Here is a 23,820-nt window from a genome sequence, read left to right as displayed (position 1 = left end):
GCGAACTGCAGCTCCCTGAGTGTTAACAGCTCGGAGCTTTAGAACCCCAGGGTCTTTCTGCTCTCAGTGCCACACCTCCAGGCTTGGCTCAGCCTCAGCCTCGGCTCTGCTCTGGGCCCTCCCAGCAGTAGGTGCCCACAGCTCCCCTGTGCTTTCCCAGCAGCTAGAGGTAGCAGCTCTCTAAACCCCTGTACCACTCTCTGCCTCTGCCCTCAGTGTTAGCAGCCCTGGCTTCTGGTCACTTCCAGTGCCAGTGTGCTCTGCGTTGACAGCTCTTAGTGCAGCCAGCTCAGCCTGCTGTACTAGAGATAAAGGTGACCCCACCCCCCAAAAGGGGCTTCATCAGAAACTTCTGCCGCAGCACAAGGAAAGACAGCTCACACACTGCTCTGATAAGGGGAAGGGAAGCTGCTCATACAGGCTCACGCATGTGCAGTGTCCTGCAGCTGACTTTCTGCTGAGTCACGGGGAGAGGGGGGCTCCCAGACCTGATTGGGAACAGCTGAAGGGATGCAGAGGGGCAGAGTCATTCGGATGGACCTGGACAGAGGCTGCCAAAGCTAAATATCAGGACACCAAGGCCTTTAGGACAAACCTTAGCTGTTAAGGACAGAAGAAAAATTTAAGAAGTACCTGGTGGGGAAACCAGGCCTTCTCTGTCTCAAACTGGAGACCTGCGGAAGGCACAGCAGCCACAGGGAGACCTTAGGAAGTACTTTCCTTCCAACTGATGTAAAAACCGTTAGCTTACAAATGCTTTATGGTATTACACTATCTAGGGTTGTTAAGTCGACCTTAAAGCTTCTGTGAGAATAAAATCATTTGAGCATGAAAATCTTATATTAAGTAAAACACAACTTTAAAACATTAAATTATGGCTGGGAGCAGTAAGTGATGCATGCCTTAGGATGCTCTAAGTAATTTAGCAAGACCCTGTCCAAAAAAAAAAAAAAAACAACTGAGGGGTGGCTGGTACTATAGCTCAATGGTTAATCCCTGGTACCCAAACTAAATAAAATAAGTATGAACTGCCTTTTCCTACCAACAATTTGACAATTCCAGAAACACGCTGGAAATGATGGCTGAGCAGGAGAGTTAAGCCCTGCACACTTGCACCTCGTCAGCAGGCACAGCCATGAGGGCAGAGCAAGCCCACTGGATCCAGGCACCCGAAAGCCAAAAGCAGGACAGGTGTTTGGTGGTAGAAGGAGAAACAGGAACGTGGAAGAGAGAGACAAAAGCCACCGTTGCCTGATTGTTGTGTCCATGGTGGGAACAGATTTTCTTGCCTTTTATTTGTTCTTATTTTTGTCTCCCCTCTCACATTTTGCTAGCTGAGGGGGTGGGGGTGGGAGGACCCTGCAGAGAAGAGCATTAAGTAGTGGGGTGTCAGGCACAGAGGGGAGGATTCCATGGAAGCAAGATCGTCCCTTGGCTAGGTAGAATCTGGGTAGCTTCTTTTCCAACCAGAATTTTTTTGCTCCACTGACAGCGACTTCGAATCTGGCTATGCTCTTGTCTAGGTTTGGTTTGGTGGTGCCCATTCCGCAGCAGTGAGTTAACATCCTGGGCTTCAGGAGTTTAGTTGCTTGCGAGGTGCACAGGCCAGGCCTCCACCCTCATCCTTCATTACCCTCTCACCCGGCACAGGCCTCTGAAGAGGCTTCTAGTTACCTGTCCCCAGAGGGATCACAGATCTCTCTCCCTCTCTGCCTCTTTCCCCCTCTACCCCTGAGGCAGGATAGACGAGAATCAGCTTTGGGAGGACTTACCTGGAGAGAGAGATGAGTCCTGCCCTGGGGTACCCAGCCCTGCGGGCCTCCCTCAGAGGAGTTCTCTTCCTGTGTGGGGAGGGATGGGACTCTGTCCTGGGTCTTGGTGCTGCCAGAAAACCAGAAGCAAAACAGTTCCAGAGGAGCCCCAGAGTAGCTGAACCAGCCATTGGAAACCACCCCCTCCACCTGGGCCCTGGCTTCCACCTTGAGGCAACGTCATCGCCAGCCCCCAAGTCACCTGCCTGCTTCCTCAGCCCCTGAGCACTGTCATCAGGGCCCTTAGAAAATATTGTCCTCTCTGCTGGCCCGTGCTGCTGCTGGAAGAAATTCCTGCTATGCAGAGGAAGGACAAGAAGCTGGAGGAAATGTGGGGTTTCCCACGTATTCCTGGTGAACACCAGGGCCACCCGGCCCCAAGGCCCACCGTCCTTCAGCCTTGCCTGTCTCATGGCCTTGGAGAAGTTTCTTTCTTCTTGGTGGGAGGGGGTGACTGAATGGAGGTGGTGGGGGACCCAAAGCTGTAGACCCCGTGTGTCTCAGGTCCTTGGCTCCAAAAGCCACCCCAGCATGGTTGCTTTGGCAGTGTGGCCTCTGCAGATGTCCAGCCTCCATGTCCAGAGGAGGAGGAGGAGCTTGGTCCAGGGCCTGTGGGGGGGGCTGTGGTGTGGAGAGTGGCCTGAGCCAGAGCCCTGGGGACAGTCAGGCTGAACGCCCAGTCGGGATGTTGGTCAGTGAGGACTTGGGGCCTAATCTAGGAGGAGGGGATGGGAGGGAACAGTAGAGAGCAAGGGTGAGGCCTGGGCACCTGGGCTCCAGCCACGGTCCTGAGCCCCACTGGGCCAAGCCATTGGTGTGGGGGCCTGGGAGGCGCCTGCTTGCTCAGGGGCTCTTCTGACAGCACGTTGACCGTTTGTTCCAAAGCCATTGTGGACCAGCGCCCCATCAACTACTGTGCCACCGGCCTTCACGACTGCGACATCCCCCAGCGGGCCCAGTGCGTCTACACCGGAGGCTCCTCCTACACCTGCTCCTGTCTGCCCGGCTTCTCTGGGGATGGCCGAGCCTGCCACGGTGCGTGGGTGCCCTCTTTCCCACTAGGGGACCCAAAATGGCTCCCGAGGTGGGGCTCGTTCTGTGCTAGTCACCACCTGGAATTGTCCTCGCAGTGCCCCTGGGAGTCGGCCGCTGTGACCTCGGTAGCTGGGGCTGCTCTCACTGGTGCAGACACGGCCCCCGACCCCTGCCGATGTGTCCTGTGTGACTGTCTCGCTGGGGCAACGGCTAGACACCTGCTCTCTGTTGGGGACTGAGAATGTTGTTTGTCTTGCACAAAAAGACAAACAGTCCTTGCATGCTCAGAGCTTAAAGTCCATCCTTTTATTTAGTAAAATACACATAGTTATTCAGCTGGCTTGCTCCGGCCTTCTCCACAAAAAGCAGTTTCCTAATGGAATAAATGGTCACAGAGTCGGAGAGTAAAAGACGCCGCAGAACCTCTTCAGGTTTGACCTCAGCCCATCTGTGATGCCAGAGTGCCCTTGAAGGTGACCTTAGGTGAAATGATCCCTGGGACCAGGGGAAGGAAAGATAATGGAATGAGACAAACACCATTACCTAGGTGCATGTATGACTGCACAGACGCTGTGACTCTGCTTCATGTACAACCAGAGAAACGAAAGGTAGTACCCATTTGTGCACAGTGAATCAGGAAGTAATAGTAAAAAAGATGATCCATGAACAGACTGCCTCTTGGAAGCAAAATTGCTTAACATTATACCAGAGTGTTTCTGAGAAGGCCACACTTTCTGAGATCCAGGTGACTTCTGAGCTACTATCTCTTCGTTACTGCACACGTGGATTTTCTCTTGTCTCTGAGGCTCTTCTGTCCAGCAGTTAATGATCTGTTTCCAAATACCCAGGCATTTCTGAAGCTCTCGTTTATGATGGGAGGGGTCATCTTATGTTGCAAACGAATCCTCTCTTTCCCCTGTAGCAAGCTTGAAATTTTCCTGAGAACATTATTGCCAAAGCGAAATACACTTGTAAATGTACTAGATAGAAACTGAGGACCTAGTGTCCTGAAAATTAATATTTTGCTGGACATGGTGGTACACACCTGTGATCCTGGCAGCTTGGGAGGCTGAGGCAGGAGGACCATAAGTTTGAGCTTGGCCTTAGCATCTTAGCAAGACCCTGTCTCAAAATAAAAAAAGAAAAAGAAAAAGGTCTGGGATATAGCTTAGTGGCCACGCCCCCCTGGGCTCAGTCTCCAGGATCCAGTAAAGAAGAAAAGAAAGCTAACACGCGGTGGCCTCAAAGTCACAGCACTCAGATCAGAAGCCGGCCCCACAGATGTGAGCGGGTAGCCTTCATCGCTGTGTAAGCCTCAACTTCCGGAAGCGGTCTCACTCTCCCTGGCCCCGTGACTGTTTTGCAGACGTGGACGAATGCCAGCCCAGCCGGTGTCACCCTGATGCCTTCTGCTACAACACTCCAGGCTCCTTCTCGTGCCAGTGCAAACCTGGTTACCAGGGAGATGGCTTCCGATGCGTGCCTGGAGGTGAGGTGGTGGGACCTGTGGGGTTGGTGTCCCTCCTCCCTGCCCAGGAGTACGCGGCTCTGGGGCAGAGGGGAGGCGGGAGGCGGAGGCTCTGCAGAGGGTCCTGAGATTCCTGAGGTGGGCTTCTGGTGTGCACTGCACAACCCCAGTGGGGGCCGCACAGGGACCAAGGCCGTGCTGGCAGCCTGGAGCCTGTCACCCTGGTGACTTGAGCCAGAACTGCAGAATCAGAACTGATCCGTGATTGTCGGTTCTCCAGAGAAACAGAGCACGTGGGGGGGGGGGGGGTGAGATTTATTGTGAGAGTTGAGTCATATAATTATGGAGGCCGAAAAATCCCAAGATCTGCAGTCAATAAGCAGGCGACCTAGGAACGTTGGTGGCTTGACTCTAGTCCAGAACCCACAGGCAAGTGAACCAGGAAGAGCCAGTGCTTCAGTTCAGTTCTTGAGATGCGGGAATGATGTCCAGTTCGGAGACCTTTGGGCAAAAAGAGTTCTGCCTTCTCCTCAGGGCAGGGCCCGCGTCTTTGTGGTGGTCCGCCTTCACTGATCGGATGAGACCCACCCACGGAGGTTGGGGAGGGCCATCTGCCATACTCAGCCTATCATTTTATATATTAATCTCATCCAGACACACTCTGTGGAAACACCTAGAATGATGTATGGCCAAAACTCTGGGCACCTTGTGACCCAGGCAAATTGACAAAATTAACAGGGTTCTGAGAATCCTGGGGAGTGGAGTTAACTTGGGGGGAGGGGACAGGGTGAAGGCCCCAGCTGGAGGAAGATGCAGACTGAGGACTCCCTGGAAGGTCCTGCATTGCCCGTATTCCAGACCTGAACTTGCAGCTTCGACAGTCGCTGCTGATCTGAGACTCAGGCGGCCTCTCCTTGGAGCACAAGATCCCGGTGCCTCAGGCCAGTCCTGACAGGAGTCTGGGGAACTCTCAGCAGATACTGTTGCATGTGTGAGCACAGCTGGCTGCTGTTTGTACAGAACTTATCACATGCTTGGTGGTTGTGCTGGTCAGATTTCTATTGTGGTAACACAACACCTGAGAAAATCAACTTTAAAGGAGGAAAGGTTTGTTCTGGTTCTTGGGCTCAGCCCGTATTTGGTTGGCTCTGTGGTCTCTGGGCCGGTGGTGAGGCAGAACCTCATGATGGGAAGTATGTGGTGGAGTGGGGCTGCCCACCTCTCCATGGCCATGAAACAGGGCTGGGTCCCAGTGTCCCCTCGAGCGCATGCCCCCAGTGACCTCACTTCCTCCCACCAGGCCCCACCTCCTGAGGGTTCCACCTCCTCCCAAGGGCACCAGGGGCCGCTAGGGGCTGGCGACCAGGCCTTCCATACATGCGTGTGGGGGACATTTGAGGTCCAAACCTGGCGGGTGCCACAGCCACTGCTTCATGGTGGGCTCCTGCTGTCCTTCTTCAGGCAGGTTCGTACACAGAGGCTGCTGAAACGGGGAGAAAGGCATCTCCAGGCCACCTGGAGAGTAGCCGTTAGCGCCAAGACCCCAGCCTGGTCTGTCACAGGGCCTCTCGATCTGCCTTCAGCCCTGACCAGTGTCCTGATGTGGGATAGACCACGTCTGACCCCTCGCCCTGGAGCTAGTGGTCACGGTGTTTGTTTTTAAAGGCGGCTGCTGCTCCTGGCCAGCTGTGTTCAGGCGACTGTAAAGGTCATCTGTAAGAGGTGTGGGGGCGTGGTCACCCCACCCGTCCCCACGGGGCCACCCGCCATCTGAACATCCGTTCTTCACCAGCCCGCGTGGCGCTGGGCACGGGAACAGGCACCGTGCTGTGGCTTCTAGGGCCCGTGGGGGCGTGGCTCCCGGGGCCAGCTGCGGACAGTTGTTGAAGAAGGAGGTGAGGCCCGAGTCTCTGCTCCTGCCAGCCCAGTGTTGCCTGCACCCTTGGCAAGACCAGGGTTAGAATGGCGTTGACCTGGGAGAAAATGTCCAATCCAAGTTCACATTTTGACCTATGAAACTACATGTTGCTCAGCTAAATCATTTTCTCCCTAGAACAGGAATTAGCAGCCTATTTGTTTATTTCAATTTTACCGAGGGTCTCGCTGAGTTGCCCAGGCTGACCTCAAACTAGTGACCTTCCTGCCTCAGTCTCCTGAGTCCCAGGTTTGGCCCACTCCCCGTTCTTGTAAATAAAGGGTGTTTTTTGGAGCACAGCCCGGCTCATTAGCTACTGCATCGTCCGTGGCTGCTTTCACGTTCTGAAGACAGAATCCAGCAGTTGTGACAGACCATAAGGGCCAAGCTCCCCAAAACCCTGACAGCTTCTTTCCTGGCTCGTGAGAGGAAACATGTGCTTACCCCTGGCTTAGCTGGATCCAGGCAGGGCCAGCCTTTTGTTCCTGAGCCCACAGGGAAGACTCTAGCACTGCCCCCAGCTCTGGGTACACAGGGTACAGAGAGGGCTTCACGTGGTTTGGTGGAGGCCTTGCAGCAGCTGTTAAAGATGATGTTCTCCAGCTGGATGTGGTGGCCACACCTGCAGCCCCAGTGACTCAGGAGGCTGAGGCAGGCGCATACCAAGTTCAAGGCCAGCTTGGGCAAATGAGCAAGCTCCCCAATAAAAATAAAATTGAAATTAAAAATTTTTAAATGGTCTGGGGATGTAGCTCAGTGGTACTCGGGGTCCCTGGGTTCAAACCCCTGCACTGCAAAAAAAACAAAAAAAAGAAAAGAAAAGAAAAAAAAAAGCCCATCCATTATTTGCACAGCCTGCTTCATGTCTCCACTTCAAAGAGAAGCAGGTGTTCCAGTTTGGGGTCTGCTTGTCTTAGCCTGACGCCTTGCCCTCTCTTCAAAGCTCTGTTTACTAAACAGAAATTCAGACCTGCAGGTGTTGTGGGGTGATGTTAATAAGAGCCGTGTGCCAGGACTGTTCAGGGGTTCAATCCTGTTCCCTGAAGAAACTCCTCTGCTAGTCGTGCACCAAGAGAGACCAGGCGTAGGAGACGGGCAGGAAAGCTCACCGCCGTCGTTCGTAATAGAGGAACACCTAAGTGAGCATCAGCAGGAGTGGACGGCCGACTTGGTTCTGTTCATGCTGTGACCTAACATAGTGGTTAGAGCGAACAATGGGCAGGGAGTGGGGCTAAATCTAAAAGCAGCGTTGGGCAGATCAAGTTACAAAAGCGTGCAGATATGTACAGTAGGATCCCAGGTACCTGAAACACACACCTGTGTGAAAGCAGACTCACTGCGAGAACCCCAAGTCGAGGACCAATGTGCAAGGGGCGTCGAGAGGCAAGTGCAGAACAGAAGTGCCCTCTGTGGTGGGCAGGGGTGTCCTGGTCCATGTGGGCTGCGGTGACAGAGTGCCCTAGACTGGGGCTTATAAACAGGGGAACCGTTTTTCTCAGTTCAGAGGTTGAGAAGTCTAAGAAAGTTCTGGGCCTGGTGAGGGCCGATTTCCTGGTTCACAGGCGGCCGGATAGACGTCTTGTCCTAATGTGGTCATGTGGCGGGAGCAGCGAGGGTCTCTGGGGGCTCGTTTGTAAGACCCTGCTGGCCTTCACCAGGGCTGCACCCTCATGACACGATCACCTCCCAAGGGCTTGACCTCCTGCTGCATCACCTCCAGGGCTGGGTTTCAACGTGTGAATTTCGGGGACACAACACCATACATAGCACAGGAGCAGCATTTGTACTTCTGACATTTTGTTCTTCAGCTAGAATATGAATAGAGAGAGTTTATATTATTCTGCATTTTGCATGGCCAAAATATTTCATGAAACCTTACAGAGATGACTGGCTCCTGGTGCCAAGCATGGTGAACGAGGGTCAGGGAGCACACAGTCAGCACTGAGTTGGTACCTACTCTATACAGAACTGAGCTGGCTTTGGGGTGAGCTGTTAAAGTCATGGCTACTGCATGGTCAACCAAGGACAGACAAAATAGAGGAAATTACTATTATTACCAAGTCACCTTCATGCGTCACTATGACCTTTTCCTTTCAGATGCTCTGCATGAAATAGAGAACACTATCTAAAAGATAGAGTGCATAGAAAGCATCTTCAGTAGGAATAAATACCATTCCAAGAAACAGTACTCACATGTGTCTGTGTGTGTAAACGGGTGTGTGCCTGCATTGCAACATGTGTGTGTGTGTGTGTGCACCTGGTTACCAAGAAAATGCATTTCTTTCTGTGCACCATAGTTAGATAGCTGGAAGCTGTCTTATTAGGTATCTGTTGTTTGCATGAGAAATCCAGAGGTAGCTGCTTAAAACAATGAACATGAGTCATCTCACAGTTCCTTGGGTGAAGATTTTGGGAGCAGCTTACCTGGGTGGTGCTGGGTGGGTTGGGATGGCAACTGGAGTGGGGGTCTGTTCTGACCTTGGGGAGGGATCTGTGCTGAAGGACCTGCACAGCTGTTGGCAGCCTCAGCCTGGGTCTCTCCAGAGGGCGGCCTGGGTCTTCAAGGTCTTTAAGCCTGAACAGCCAGCTCCCTCCAGAGCCAACGGTGGGGCCTGGTGGAAGCCACCGTCTTCACAGCCTACTTTGGGAAAGATCTTCTGTCACTCTGCTGCTGCTGGAGTCTCACCCTCTTAGAGTGTGGGAGGGGACTGCCAGGTGGGGAGAAGGGAGGCCATTCTGGAGGCCGGCTGCCCCCGCCTCTGACCTTGCCTGGGACAACATCAGAGGGAGTGTCGCTGGCTAGATCTCAGAAATGTAGGAGTTTAGTAGAGGATCAAAGAGGAGCGTGAGTCCCAGGCTGCAGATGTGAAGCCTGGTCCCCCAGGGCAGACACCAGGCCTGCTGGCAGATCCCTCTCTTCACTCCTGGCCCCTGTTCTGCCTCTGGGTACCCCTGGCGAGCCACACCACACATCTGTAGAGGAAGATAATGAAAGGGTTCAGAAAGAAGGGCCACCAGCAGAGATGAGAACAGGCAGGACAGCACAGCTCAAAGGAGAGGGAGTGATGAACAGTTCAGTGTTTTCTGTTTCTTGGACTTCTGTCGTGTGGGGTGGTTTTCACCATGATTCAAGCAAATCAGATGTGAGAAAACTGGAATTTCCTTGCTGGAGCTGGAAGGGACTCTAGAAGCTCTGTAGTTCATTCCCTTTATTTTAAGGGAGTGAGGCTCCATGATTTCTTCGTTCTGTGTTTAAATTGGCCTGCTGCGCTTTCCAGGGGCTCCTCTTGAAAGCCCGCCTGTCCCCAGAACTTGTGCATGCTCTGTTGCTTCCCTTTGCTGTGGCTCACGCAGACATGAATGAATGTCGGGAGGGCCTGCGGCCATTAGTGGCATTCCACACCGGCTCATGTTTCAGGGCTCCAAGGGCTACCTTGTCACCTTGTTTCTTTGTAAATGGGACCCGCAGGCTTTGGGCTTTGTCTTGTGTCCTCATCTGTAACTAGGTTCTAAATCCAGGCTCTCTCCACTACTACAGTCACTCCAGCCACCTCACCCAAACTGCTCCTGTCAAGGTCAGAGACAGCCTCCACCGTACTCGAGCTCAGGTTCACCCTGACTGGCAGCACTGGGCACTTGGTCTCACTGTCCTTTCTGAAATACTTCCTGCATTTGGTGTCCCCTGAGTTTTCTGCATCATGGGCTGGTTTGTCACTGCTGGTCCAAGCAGCCCATTGCCTGGGTAAGAATATGGGGGTTTGGCGAGGCTGGCTGATTTGCCCAAGGCCCCCAGCTAGCGAGCAGCATAGTTAAGTACCGCGCAAGCTTCTCCTGAGAGCCTGCTGTCAAACAGCGCATGGACAGGAGTACCTCCACCTGGAGGAGGGAACTGGCAGGAAGAGGGAGCCCTCGGAACCAGTGACTCTGTTTGTGACACGAGGCTGGGAGCAGGAGGCAGCGGGGCTGGACATGCTGGGAAGCATGAGGAGAGGGACTTGCACCCAGCCTCGAGGGACGGGCAGGACCTGCAGAGGTGCGGAGGAGGAGACGCGAGGGAAGGTCGTGGAATCCCGCCCAGGGCCTGCGGGGCCGTGGAACTTCCCCGGGCCTGACGCTCTTGGCTTTGCCAGCACAGTCGCTCCTCAGAGATCTCACGTGGCCTCATGTCCACACGGGCTCAGCAGTGTCACGGCTGAGCCTCGAGACTCCTCCGTTCTTCACCTTGACTCTCCTCTAACCAGCATCGAACCTGGGGTTTCGAGACGAAATTTGATTACCCACTTCCACCGGCAGGTAAGACTGAGTTTCTCTGCTTCTGCAGGCTGGTGGGGTCCAGCCCAAGGTTGCAGGCCTCTGTAGCCAAGAAGTGGGATTGCTCTTAACGGGGGCTAGGTTCCCCAGGACCACAGCAGGCCTTAGCTTCTTGTCATCAACTTCTGTGCAGATTCTTGTCTTGTGAATGCAAAGAATAAAATCCACAGAGCAGGATGAGCGAGTGTAAGATTTGTTAAAGAATAAAATCAGAAACCAAATTCTTATGCCATTAAAAGAGAACTCAGTAGCAGGTTTTCTCCCCCAGTGGGCCAGGCTAGGGTTTTGTATAGAACTTGGTTCAACTCTTGGTCCCCACTTACGCTCATAGGGTTGGAAGAAGTACCAGTGCTGTTGGTCCACACTTATGCTCAGTAGGGTTTGGAAATGTGCTAATGTTATTGTGCACATCCGTTCAGGTCTGCCCCACCCCCAATTTCCCCCACAAGTCAGGAAGTGGGAGTTGAGGTGGTGGGATGGCCTATTCCTGCAGGTTCTGGGCTGCAGCGTGGCATGGAGCAGGCTACTGCACAGGTGTCTGTACCGTGCCCAGGCCTGGCCACCAAGGGTGACGGGTTGGTGCCCCTTGGCTCACGGTGCTTTAGGACCCCCAGCCTCCAGGGCAGGCTCCACTTGTACCCTGGTCGTGCTTGCAGCCTGCACTCCGACCCACCTGGGCTGCCACTCCCTGGTTCTATGGCTCCATTGCCGCTTCTTGGCCGGGACCAATGGGCTGGCTGCTCGGCTTGGCACTTGGGGAGCTGTGTCACCATATGTCTACCAAGTTCACCACTGTCCTGGATTTCTTGGCTCCTGATTCTTTCTCCGCTTATGCCAGCCTTCTGCCAGTCAGCCACCACACCAGGCCTCATATGGGGGACACCACAGATTTGTCACCCCGAGGGTCAGATAAGCCCTTGGTGGAAGTGGATGAGCTTCTCCTCCTCTCTGTCCCATGGTGGCCACTTCTCCTCTGTGCTCCCCTGACGAGGGTCCTGGTCTTCCCCTCTGGCCTATGAGCTCTGAGGCTGCCTATTGAGCCAAAGACCCTCTGTGGCAGGCCGGGGCACACTTGGCTCTTGACTTCCATGAGTGCTTTATCACAAATAAAGGAGGTGAGTGGTTCAAGAGTCTGAGAAGTTCAGTGGATGCAGTGATTTGAAAAGCTGACAGCAGTGAGGGTTTGGGGAGAGGATGAGGCAGGTTCTTTTTCTTTTTGGTACCAGGGATTGAACCCAGGTGTGCTTAACCACTGAGCCACATCCCCAACCCTTTTTATGTTTTATTTAGAGACAGGGTCTCACTGAGTTGCTTAGGGCTTCGCTAAGTTGCTGAGGCTGGTTTTGAACTCATGACCCTCCTGCCTTAGCCTCTTGAGCTCCTGGGATTACAGCTGTGCCACTTTGCACCTGGCTTGTGATAGCCGCTTATTTGACAGAAAAACAAATCAAATCCCACAGAGGCATGAAATGCAAATCCAAAGGTCAAGAAGGGCTTTTTCCTCGCTTCTCTTTCTCCTTGGTTGTCCTTGACCCTAAGTCTCCTGGTCCTCACCTCAAGAAGAGCCCCTAGGTGTCCTGCCCTTCCTCAGGTAAGGGACCATCCAGGAAACCCACCAAGGTCACAGTTTCTGATAAGCACACCTGAAATTCATTTTCCGAGTCAGAATTGGGGTCCCCCCTCCATGTAAGTTGAAGACGCAGCACCTCAGGGTTTCACAGTCAGTTCCAGATTGCTTGAGATCTTGTGTGTCACACTCCTCTAACACAGAGCTCTGTCGGCTGTGTGAAATGGAGCAAATCTGACTCTCAAAAGTTTCCCTTGATTCACGACTTACAGAACACCCCTGCTGTTTCCCAGCATGGTGTGGAGATGCTGATGAGAGGTGAATCTGTCAGCCCTCAGATAACTTCAGTGAGTGCCTTGAGGCTGTGGGTGCGTGTCGTGACAGTTGGTGCCTGTCAGTCATCCTGGGACATGGAGGCAGACATTCAAGGCTGGAAGGAACAGGGCCTGGACCAGGAATTCAGAGATTCTGGTTTGAGCCCAGCCACTTACCATGCTGGGGCCTCTGGCAAGCCTGTAACCTCTTGAGCTTCGGGTTTCTCCTTTGGTGACGTCAGCTGCGGCTGAGTGTGGTGGCGTGAGTCCACCATCCCGGCTACTCAGGAGGATTGTACGTTAGAAGCCAGTCCAGGTGATTTAGCCAGATCCTATCTCAAAATTAAAGGAACAAACCACAGCAAAGAAATAATAAAACAGAAAGAGCTGGGGATGCAGCTCAGTGGTGGAGCACCCCTGGGTTCAGTCACCAGCACTGCCTACGAAACAAAGCAAACCCACAGGGGCTGGGCCTGGGACTCAGTGGTGGAGCGCTTGCCTAGCATGAGTGGGACCCTGGGTTCGATCCTCAGCACCACATAAAAATAGAATAAAGGTGTTGTGTCCACCTACAACTAAAACAAAATATTAAAAAAAAAAAACCACAGTTGCCTATCACATAGGATCATAAGGGGAACTAAATAAAATGTTCGTGTGAGTGGGGACTGCTAACGTGGAAACTGTAAGACCTTGTGGGAACGTAGGATTTTGAGAAAGTACACGTTTGATGTCTGAGATTGGAGGAAAACCGACGTTCTTGTTCTAACCTGGTGGCTCATTCATGTCCTTGGCCCTTCTACAGCCAGTGTTCGATTCTGGTTTTTGTAGTTGCCTCTGGTAAAAAGAAAAGCAGACAGTTTTTTCTTGCCAGGTTCCACACACTTCTGGCATGCTAACTGCCTCTAATCAAGGGAGTACCACGCCGGCCCACCTGAAGCCTGGCAACCTAGACAGGAGGCGTGCTGAGCTTTGATTGGCAGCTCGTTCACTTAACGTCACCACTGTGTGTGGGTTCAGTCACAGATGAACATTCGAAGGCAGAGCTTACAATCCCCTTCCTGTGTGTCCTCTGTTTCCTGCTGCTGTAGCTGGATGTGAGGTTGGGTAATTTATAGGAAAGGGAAATTTATTTGGTTCATGGTTCTGGAGACTGGGAAGTCCAAGGTCCACTAACCAGGGCCCTCTTGCCACGTCATAACATGGCAGAATGCACCGCACGGGTGAGAGACGGGGTGGGGTGGGGAGGACAGAGCCGAACTCGTCCTGTAATCGGGAACCCACTCCCCGATGACAACATTAGCCCATTTGTGCAAACAGAGCCCTTGTGGACACCGCCCGACAGTTGCATTGGGGATCCAGTTCCAACAGGTGAACGTTGGGGGACACATTCAAGCCACAGCCCTGTGTTTCATTTACTTCTTGCAGTGGTCCTGAGATGTTAGTGCTAATGCCATCTCTGCTCTACAGCAGATGTCAGTCAGCACTGTTGGTGTGCCCGGGGTAACCCAGGAGTGGTGGACCTGAGAACCAAAACACTCTCAGGCACAAAGTCTGTGAATACACAGCCTTTTAGCATATTATTACAATATATTAAGTCACACATACTGGTAATTCCCCCAACATAACAAGTAATGTCCTAGAGCAGAGGGTCTCAGCCATAGTCCTTATAAGCCAAATCTGTGGCTCCCAACTTTTCTATGAATAAAGTTTTATTGGAACATAGCCACTGCATTCATTTATGTATAAAACATAGCTGCTCTCATGCTACAACCACAGTTGAGTGGTTGTGACAGGGAGTGTGTATCGTCCACAAAACTGAAAATATTTACTGGGCAGAGTTGCCCACGCCCTGCCCCAGGGCTCTGTACATGGCCTCTGTGCCCTCCTTTGTCCCCTGCCCTGGAGAAGAGTCTTCTGCATGTCCACCATATGCTGGGCCCTTCATTCAGACCCTCGCTCCAGGATTGTTAAAGGGCGTCCCTGCTGGCTTCCCTCCAGCCGGGGCAGGGTTGGGTCTTCAGCATAGCCCAGCCCTGTAGGGGTTTCTCAGTGAAGGTGGAGGACAGCGGGCCTCAGCCCTCTCAGAGCTGTCTGCTCAGGGAGACGGATAAGGACTAGCCCTGGAGCTGGTGCCAGGAGAGCTAGAGTGAGGGAGCCGGAGGCCCCCGGAGCTCACCAGGGGCCAAGAGGCCTCCTCCAGGATGCATGTGCCTAAGCGGGTCCTGAGGGGTTGCCAGATGGGGGGGCCTGCAGGGGAAGGGCAGCAGGACACCGGTGAAGGTAGCTCATGGTCAGCAGTGGTATGAGGTGGGGGGCCTGGTTTTGTGTGGTCAGTGCTGCTTAGGCGGCCTGGTCCTCATGTGGCTGGATTCCAGCAAGTGTGGAGCAGCTACAACTCTGCGTGCTAGGAGGTTGTTTGTTCCAGGAAATACTTAGAGATCTTTTTCCTTGCCTTGGGGTCTGAGTTGCGCAGTTCAAAGGCCAAGTGTCCAGCCAAACACAGGACACAGCTAGAGGGAAGCACCAAAGTTGGCGGACACTCAGGTGTTTGGTTTCCAGACTGTGCCTTTGAGTCAGTGTGGGTCAGCAAGAAGCCTGTGGGGGTCAAAAGGACACATTTAAGAAAAACTCGAAGTCCCTTAGAACCCAGTGATGTCCATCAGTGGACAAAGTTGTGGCATGGCCAGAGCCACATCCAGCATCAGGGAAGGCAGGACTGAAGGCTAGGATGGGCTGAACCTTGAAGACCTTCACCAAGAGAAGGGCCAGGACATGGCTTGGTGGTGGCCAGGGGCGGGGAGGAGGGGACAGGAGCAGCTGCTTGCTGGGCCTGGGTGGACGCAGGGTCCTGAGAAGGTACCAGCTGTTCCATGGCATTTGAAAATGGTTGATTTTGTTGTGTGAGTTTTGACCCAGTTTTTAAAATTTTCTAAAAACTGCTTAAGAGAGAAAAGAAAATATAGATTCTTGACAGGTAAGTAAATTAATTAAGCGTGATCTTTTATTTTTAAAACACCTGACAGAATGAGTCCCATGGGGGGCAGCCAGCCTGGGTGCTGGCCGGTCATGCCCCAGCCGACAGCCCCCTTCTGCTGGTCTTCCCCACAGAGGCGGAGAAAACCCGGTGCCAGCAGGAGCGAGAGCACATTCTCGGAGCCGTGGGAGCGGCGGACGTGCAGCGGCCCAGGCCGCCTGGGCTGTTTGTCCCCGAGTGTGACGAACACGGGCACTACGCGCCCACCCAGTGCCACGGCAGCACCGGCTACTGCTGGTGCGTGGACCGGGACGGCCGCGAGTTGGAGGGCACCAGGACCAGACCCGGGATGAGGCCCCCGTGTAAGTGGACACAGGCTGGCCCCAGCTAGCCACCAGTGGGAGCGCCTGGCGGGCTGCCTGTCACCCACCAGGGCCTCTCCACCTCTGCTGTCACCCCGTCCTCCTGCCACTTCTCCTCCTTGGTGCACAGGCGTGTTCTCCACACATGCCCCCCTTGGCACTGGGTGTGTAGGAGGCCTGGAACTGTCCGGGCAAGGGGATGGCAGGGAAGGCGGGAACGGGCCCTGGCCCCTCCTCAGAGCTCGGCTTGCTCTGCTGGCGGGGCCTGTTCCCATCCTTCAACACCTGCCCGCTTCACAGTTGTGCCCGAGGGCCTTGAGGTGCCCAGGCCCCCTGCAGCCCACAGGGCAGCAGCCACACAGGTCCCTGCAAGCTGACTCTGGACGTCCTCGCTGTGCCAAGGCTCTGGGGGCCTGTGGGGCTCTGGACAGACACGGGCCCCAGGCTCAGTCCTCAGCCTCAGCATGAGGGATGAGCGAGGATGTTGCCCAGCTCTAAGGGTCTGCTTCTGTCACAAATGTGGAAATAGGCCATTGTCACGTCACCAGAAGCCAAGCTGACAAACTTCTGAATCTCCACACTCAATGTAGCTCATGATCCTAGGTTGATCCCCTACCAGATCTTTCTCCAAAGCTGCTAAGAAACGCCAGAGCGAGTGTTCACAGACTCCGTGATTCACTCAGCCAATGTGACGTGGGCAGTAGTGCAGGGGATGCTGGGGAGAGTTGTGGTGCCACCCCAGGGTCCCAAGGATGGGACCAGACAGGAACAGGGCAGAGAGGAGGGCTGGAGGGAGGGTGGATGGTGACCAGTGAGCCCACAGGCTTCCTGGATTGCGTGGGGTCTGATGGGGAGGCCTCTCAATGCAACACCTCATGCCCCACCATTTTGAGGAGAGCCAGGAGTGAGCAGTGCAGGGAGGTGGGTGGCTAAGGCTGAGGTCCAGGAAGCAGGGCGGGAGCTGCAGGGGCAGGGTGGGGTGAGGAGAGAGGACGGCGTCCAGGACCAGGCTGAGCCCCCTGGGCCACCGGATGGGGCTCCTCTGATAGGCTCCCCAGGCATGAAGGGACTCAGTGGCACCCAGGGGAAGGTGACTCCCTCAGGGGCCAGGATTGGCGGCTGCTGCGCATCACCACTGCAGCCTGGTGTCCGGTTGGAGGTGAACAGTGCAGGCGCTCCTGTTGGGCTGAGCCCCTTCCCCACCACACCCTTGACGCTCAGCTCCCGCACTGCCTTTCCTTCTTCCCCAGTGCCCTGCACTGACCGCAGGCTTTCTGCTCTGGAGTGTCCAGATGGAAAGGGGCCTGTGTAGCTGTGCAGCTTGTGGTGCCATAAAGGTGATGTGACCTGGCACGTGGACGCCTGTATGGGTGTGTGCGTGTGTCTGTGTAGTGTGCACACGTGTGTGTCTGTGCATGTGTGTGCATGCATGTGTCTGTAGGCATGCGCATGTGTGTGAACGTGTCTGTGTAGGCGTGCACATGTGTGCATGAGTCTGTAGGTTTGCGCGTGTATGCATGCATCTGTAGGTGTGCACATGTGTGTGTATGTAGGTGTGCATGTGTGTGCAGGTATGTGTGTGCGTCTGTAGGTGTGCACACGTGTGTGTGTCTGTAGGTGTGTACACGTGTGTGTGCAGGTTTGTGCATGTGTCTGTAGGTGTGCGCATGTGTGTGTGTCTGTGTAGGTGTGCACATGTGTGTGCATGTATGTTAATGTGTCTTTAGGTGTACACATGTTGTGTGTATCCGTAGTTGTGCACATGTATGTGTCTGTGCAGATGTGTGCATGCATCTATAGGTGTGCGCATGTGTGTGTCTGTGTAGGTGTGCACACGTGTGTGTGTGCATGTGTGTTCACATGTCTTTAGGCGTACACATGTGTGCGTGTGTCTGTAGGTGTGCGCATGTGTGTGTGTCTATGCAGGTGTGTGCATGTGTCTGTGTAGGGCTGTATGTGTGCATTTGTGTGTGAGCATGTGTGTACTTGTGAATTGCATATGCATGTGTGCACATGTATGTGTGTGTCTGTAGTGTTCATGTGTGTGCACTTGTGAATTGTGTGTGTATGCATCTGTGCATTTGCCGTGTGCACAGCCCTTGCTCAGTGACTCTCCTGTCCCCTAGGTCTGAGTACGGTGGCTCCCCCAGTCCACCAGGGACCCTTAGTGCCTACGGCCGTCATCCCCCTGCCCCCGGGGACCCACTTGCTCTTTGCCCAGACTGGGAAGATCGAGCGCCTGCCCCTGGCTGGGAGCACCATGCAGAAGACCGAGGCCAAGGCGCTGCTCCACGTCCCGGTGAGTGCTGGCCACCTCGGCCTGGCGGCAGCTGCTGCCCCCACACCCTGGAGAAACCACAATGCACAGTCAGACCAGGACCCCAGGCTGACCCCTGGAACCAGGGCACCCCTCCACAGGGCCCTGAGTCCTTGTTTCTCACTGGGGCCACCATATTCCTGAGCTAGCTGTGAGACTCACGGTGACAGAGCCAGTGCTGGCAGGCCTTCCAGAGACGCCTTGCCTGGGGCTTCATGTGAGTGGTGTCTGGTCTGTGTGCCGCTGCTGGGTTGGACCTTTCGTTCCTCTGGAATCCGTGGTGACTCACCTCTCAAGGGCTTCTCAACTCAAGGTCCTCACATCTGCCTTGAGGCCGGAGCAAGCTCTGCTCAGAGGCTTTTGTCCCTTTGGCAGGAGCTGCCCTCTCCTGCCCACTCTGCACTCACTGGCTCTGGCCCCCTGGCTAGTGCTCAGTCACGCCACACACAACCTCACCCCAGGGCCCTCGCACTGGCTGTTCCCTGCCTGGAGTTCCCTCATCCCCAGACCCTGATGCGGCTCGCTGCCTCACCTTTCATGCAAACTTCTGCCCCCAAATCTCCCAGAGGCCTGTGCTGCCCCGACGTCCAGACAGCCTTTTCCTCTTTTAGTGCTACTGCATGACATTGGATATTCCGTTGACCTCCTGTATCTGATGTCTGTCTTCCCACCCACAGTGTCTGTACCACAGGACAGGGCACTGTCCTCATGCAGAGATGGACTCTGCTTCATGGGCGGTGGGCTTCACAGTGGCATTTACACACCCATAACGGCGCATGGGAAGTGCTCAGAATCATTTGCTGAACAACCTCATGAGTGATCGTGTATTCCCAGTGGCCCTGCTGAAAACCCGTCCTCCAAGGATCAGCCTCAGGTTTCTCCAGCACAGGCTCCCAGGGAGCGGGAATGGGCTAAATTCCCTGTGGGGTCGTTTCCCACAGGACCCAGGGAGAGAATGTCCTGAGCTCTTGCACAGTGTGCGGCCACCACCTCCGTCGCCTGGAGCGATCACCATCTGCCCAAACCGAGACTCCACCCCCTCGTCCTCTTTCACCCTGCCCCAGCCCGGGCAGCCACCATGGTACTTTTTGTCCCTAGCCAGTTGACTCCTCCTGGTACTTCGGAATCATACCGTGCTTGTTTTTGTGTGTCTGACTCTTTGCTGGGCATGTTGTCCTCACGTTTGTCCACGCTGCAGCAGGCATCGGAAGGCCCTTCCTCTGGGGCCGAGTCACATTCCCTGTGTGTACACACCACGTTTGACTCTTCTGTCAGTGGACAGTGGTTGCTTCCACCTTCTGGCTGTTGTGAATCATGCTGCTGTGAGCACAAGTCCCTCCTTTCGTGTCTTTGGACGCATACCCTCCAGTGGCTGCAGGCCCTCAAGGCGCCCGTGGGAACCCTGTTTGATTTTTTGAGAAACTGCCCTGCTGTTCCCACAGTGGTTGTACCATGGCACATTCCCATCAGCAGAGCACAAGCCTTTAAGCTTATCCACATACTTACAGCACTTGCTCTCCTCTGCTTTCTTTTCCCATAATAATAGCTATCCTGATGGATGTGAGGTGCTGTCATGTTAGGGTTTTGATTTATGATTCCCTAATGATTAGTGGTGTTGAGCATGTTATCAAGTGTGCATTGGCCATTCATATGTCTTCTTTTGTCCATTCAAGTCCTTTGCCCATTTTTAAAATCAGCTTTTTGTTTAGTTAGTTGTAAGAGGTTTTTTAGATATATATATTCTGACAATTAACCCCTGAAAAGATATATGTTTTGCTAATATTTTCTTTTTCTTTCTTTTTCTTTTTTTTTGGGGGGGAGGTACCAGGGATTGAACTCAGGGGCACTCAACCTCTGAGCCACATTCCACAGCCCTATTTTGCATTTCATTTAGAGACAGGGTCTCACTGAGTTGCTTAGCACCTCACTTTTGCTGAGGCTGGCTTTAAACTCACGATCCTCCTGCCTCACTTATAATCCCAAGCTGCTGGGATTATAAGTGTGCACCACCGTGCCTGGCTTACTAATATTTTTTCCCATTCCAGAAGTTGCCCTTTCATTCTATGGATTTTATCCTACAGTGCACAGAATTTTACATGTTGATTTTGTCTAATCAGACTATTTTTTCTTCTGTTGCCTGTACTTTTGGTGTCATATTCAACAGATTTTGCCTGGTCTAATGTCAAAAGTCTTTTCCCTTGTATGTTCTTCTAAGTGTGTTATAGTTTAGCTCTTAAGTTTAGGCCTTTGATCCAGTTTGAGTTTATTTTTGTATGTGGTGTGAGGTAGGGATCAGGTCACTGTCACTTTGCCCTGACCTCTTGAGGGGAAGTATGTGATGATAACCTTGATATCCCAGTAAAAGGTGGTTCTGATCTTCAGAGCCTCCCTCCTGAGCCTTTGCCTGGCCTCATGATGCCTCGTGCTGTGTCCACAACCAAGCACCCACCCCAGGGTTTCTTGTACCTGAACAATTCCATGTTCCCAGGCTGCTGGCAGAGCCTGACCTCATTATGGACTGAGATCACACAGGCTGCCAGCTTTCTCAGGCTTCTCAAGAGCAACGTCTAGAGATGAAGTTCTTTCTCTTTGATCAAGTTTGTGACCTTGTTTTGTGTTTAACTTTTTGATTGAAAATTATTATAGAACCACAGGAAGATCAAAAGCTAGTGTAGAGAGATCCTGTGCACCTTTCACCCAGTTCTCCCAGTGGCTAAAATTTATCTAAATACCTAGATTTCAAATACTTTAATTTGCAAGAGATGTGAACTAGGCTTTACCAAAACACCCTGTGGGGAAAGGGCTTGTTTTAAGACTTTGGACAATTTTAGTTACTTGATGTTTTTACTAGGATGGAGTCCTATCTAAATATCACCATAGTTCATTATACATGATGATGTTAAAGAAAAAATTATTAATGCTCATTAAAGCCTGATAAAGAGGCTTTTTCAGGACCATCTCAATAGGTATAGGGGCCACTCACCTGGGTCTTAAATGAGGAAGAGTTTGGGGCTCAACTCTAAACACAGCTTGGACAGGTGGGAATTTATAGTCTAGGAGCAGCATAAGGGTCAGTGAAGGGGGAATCACTAAGGAAGGTTGAGGGGGATTCTGGCTCAACCGGCCTAACGAGGTACTTGCAGAAGATGGCCAGGGTGGTCAGACATCACTGGACAGTGGTGGAGGATAAGGAAGCTGATCAGTTATCAAGGATGCAAGTTTCTTGCTCAGCTCCCTTGCAGAGGTCCACTTTCTCCAGTAGCTGGCTCCCAGTGGCTCTTCAAACGTAAGAATGGCCCAGTAAATTTTTTTGTTCAGTTCCAATCACATGTACAAAAACTAGTCACCTGTTTCCTCTGATTCTTTTGTAAGAATTGGTGTGTGGAAAGAGAGTCTCAGTGTGTTTACTATAGGAAATGTTCCTTCTTTCCTAAGATGAGGATCAGAGAAGCTGCTGAGCATGGACACAGTGGGAGAGGGACCCAGAGGTGGGGCCTGAGTGCTTGGTCATGATGGTCACTCGGTCGTGTCTGCCCAGGGGTGCACAGAACCACCTTGTATTCAGAGGCTATCTAGTTAGTTGATGGCTACTTATATAAGAAAGCAAATACAATATATAATATAAATGTATAATTATAATGTAAACTTAATCTATAACCTGTATCTAAATATAGTATGGGCTTATGGTATTCATATTTACAATTCGCTGTAACAATTTAGAAGTGCAATCCTCTGACCCGGAGTGTCCTGCAGAGCTGCCTGTCTGTACTGGAAGCTTGGCCTAGGAGGGGAGCTCACGCCGAAGAGTGTGAGGATATTGTATGATTTTTTTCTCGGAGCTTTCTTGTTTCGGCTTTTACTTTTGCCCGTGATGTCAGGTCAGGTTGGAAGTCGTTTACCCAAGTGTTTATCCAGCCCGTTATGTTTATCAGCGGCTGTAGTGGACTGTTCTCACCACTGGTCTTCACTTCCAGGCGAAAGTCATCATTGGACTGGCCTTCGACTGTGTGGACAAGATGATTTACTGGACGGATATCAGTGAACCATCCATCGGGAGAGCCAGCCTGCAAGGCGGGGAGCCAGCCACCATCATTCGACAAGGTGGGCCAGCAGACCCTGTCGCCTTTGGCTCTGCTCCTGGTGGTCCGAGTGGCTCTGGGTGGGAGGGGGAGGGGGAGCGTGAGGATGCTCCCAGGGTCCGGTGGTGTGCAGTGGGCCGTGGGTGACCTGCTTCAAAGCATCACCCTCCCAGCTCCTCTGAGGAGGGGCTTCATCATTAAATCAGGGAGCCTGGGCTGAGATCCACTGCCAGATAGCCTCAGGAGAATGACCTCAAAATAGGACAGAGGCCTGTGCCTTTCTCTGAGCGCTCACGTGGTCAGCTTCAAACCATCAAGGCCAAACTCACCGTCTGTTTGTGACACAATCTCCCTCTGGCTGCTGAGCCAGGTGCTCAGAGTGCACCGCAGCGTGCTCCAGGAGGAGCCCTAAGTCACAGGCCAGTGAATCACCAGGTCAGGAGAGTCACCTGGCACTACCCAGCCTGAGAGTTGAGTCTGTGCCTGAGGCAGTTGTCAAGGGAAAGGGCTGTTGGGGCTGGGGTTGGGGCTCAGGTGTAGAATGCTTGCCTAGCGTGTAGGAGGCACTGGGTTCGAGTCTTAGCACCACATGAAAAAATAAATAAGGACATCATGTGCATCTAAACTAAAAATATCTAAATACAAGAAAAAAAGATAAAGGGCTGTCACTTCAACCTGCAGCGTAGGGGGTGGGGGTTGCTGCTCTTTTCTTTCTCACACTCCTGGTACTTACTTGATCAGAGGAGTGCAGCACACTGGGCTGAATCTTCAGACAGTTCTGTGTGTGTTGGTTACTGAGCGTGAAGTGCACGCTGGCTTGGCACATCCCACCTCTACTGTTCACCTCTGTCCCATAGCTTAAGGCTGCTGAAGTAAGCCAGGGGCTCTGCATTATTTTAATGCCTCCATTTGTCAACTCTAGACCATTTTATTTGGGTATGCTTTATCTAGATGGAGACCATTATAATAAAAATCCCAGCATCTGTACAAATTCCCCTGTACCAAACTGTCAAGCAGTATGTGTTGCTTAAGTCAGGCCTCATCAGCTGACTCCAGAATGTTCTTACTCGAAAGATACTGCCTTGGTGATGTTATTTGGTGTGTAAAGCACTCTTGCTTCCTCTGTTAATATTCAAATCAAAGATGCATCTCTGCAAGATAGAGGCCTCACCTCGAGTTTCTTTTTACTTGGGACTGAGTGTGGCTTCTTCAACTGCCAAGTTCACATTTCTCTCACCATTGATGTTCTGGAGTTGCCCATGGGGCATGCTTTTCCTTCCTCGGTGATTTCCCTAGAGACGATGCGCAGGAATCAAACTGAGTCTGAGCTGAATCTGCCTGGCTTTGCCCTTGGACCCCGAATCCCTTTCTGGAAACTGATGGGGTACTAAATGATGTCTGCTAGTGTTCCTGCTCTACATACTACACTGCTGCTCTGGCTTAATAAGCAGAGGTTTGAAAATGCCCTTTTGCCCCTCATCTCTATTGAAAAGCTGTTCCTATTTTCACAATTCAAGTTCAAACCCTGGTGGAAGAGGCGAGTAGGTCATCTTCTGCTATTTCCTGTTGCCTTTGGAGTTGATCATCATCCAAGAAAGCCTTAAGCACAGCAAGAAACATTTCAAGCAAAAGCCTGCTTCCTGCAGAAACCCAGAATTAAACCAAAA

The 23,820-nt window shown here is 52.7% G+C and overlaps 1 protein-coding gene across 1 annotated transcript in view; it reads left to right on the top strand.

The window, feature by feature from the left end:
- The window catches only part of NID1 (nidogen 1), a 73,066-nt gene that overhangs the window by 41,025 nt on the left and 8,221 nt on the right, over window positions 1-23,820 (top strand). Inside the window, exons 11-15 of the mRNA XM_079106885.1 lie at window positions 2,697-2,846; window positions 4,213-4,335; window positions 15,530-15,757; window positions 17,884-18,056; window positions 22,049-22,175. Of these exons, the coding sequence (XP_078963011.1) occupies window positions 2,697-2,846; window positions 4,213-4,335; window positions 15,530-15,757; window positions 17,884-18,056; window positions 22,049-22,175 (801 nt within the window). The remainder of the gene's footprint in view (window positions 1-2,696; window positions 2,847-4,212; window positions 4,336-15,529; window positions 15,758-17,883; window positions 18,057-22,048; window positions 22,176-23,820) is intronic.

The sequence above is a fragment of the Sciurus vulgaris genome (genome assembly GCF_902686455.1).
Source record: "Sciurus vulgaris genome assembly, chromosome: 12".
In the NCBI taxonomy this organism is placed as follows: domain Eukaryota; kingdom Metazoa; phylum Chordata; class Mammalia; order Rodentia; family Sciuridae; genus Sciurus; species Sciurus vulgaris.
The sequence above is the reverse complement of the archived record's forward strand: the minus strand, read 5'-3'. Positions and strand labels throughout refer to the sequence as shown.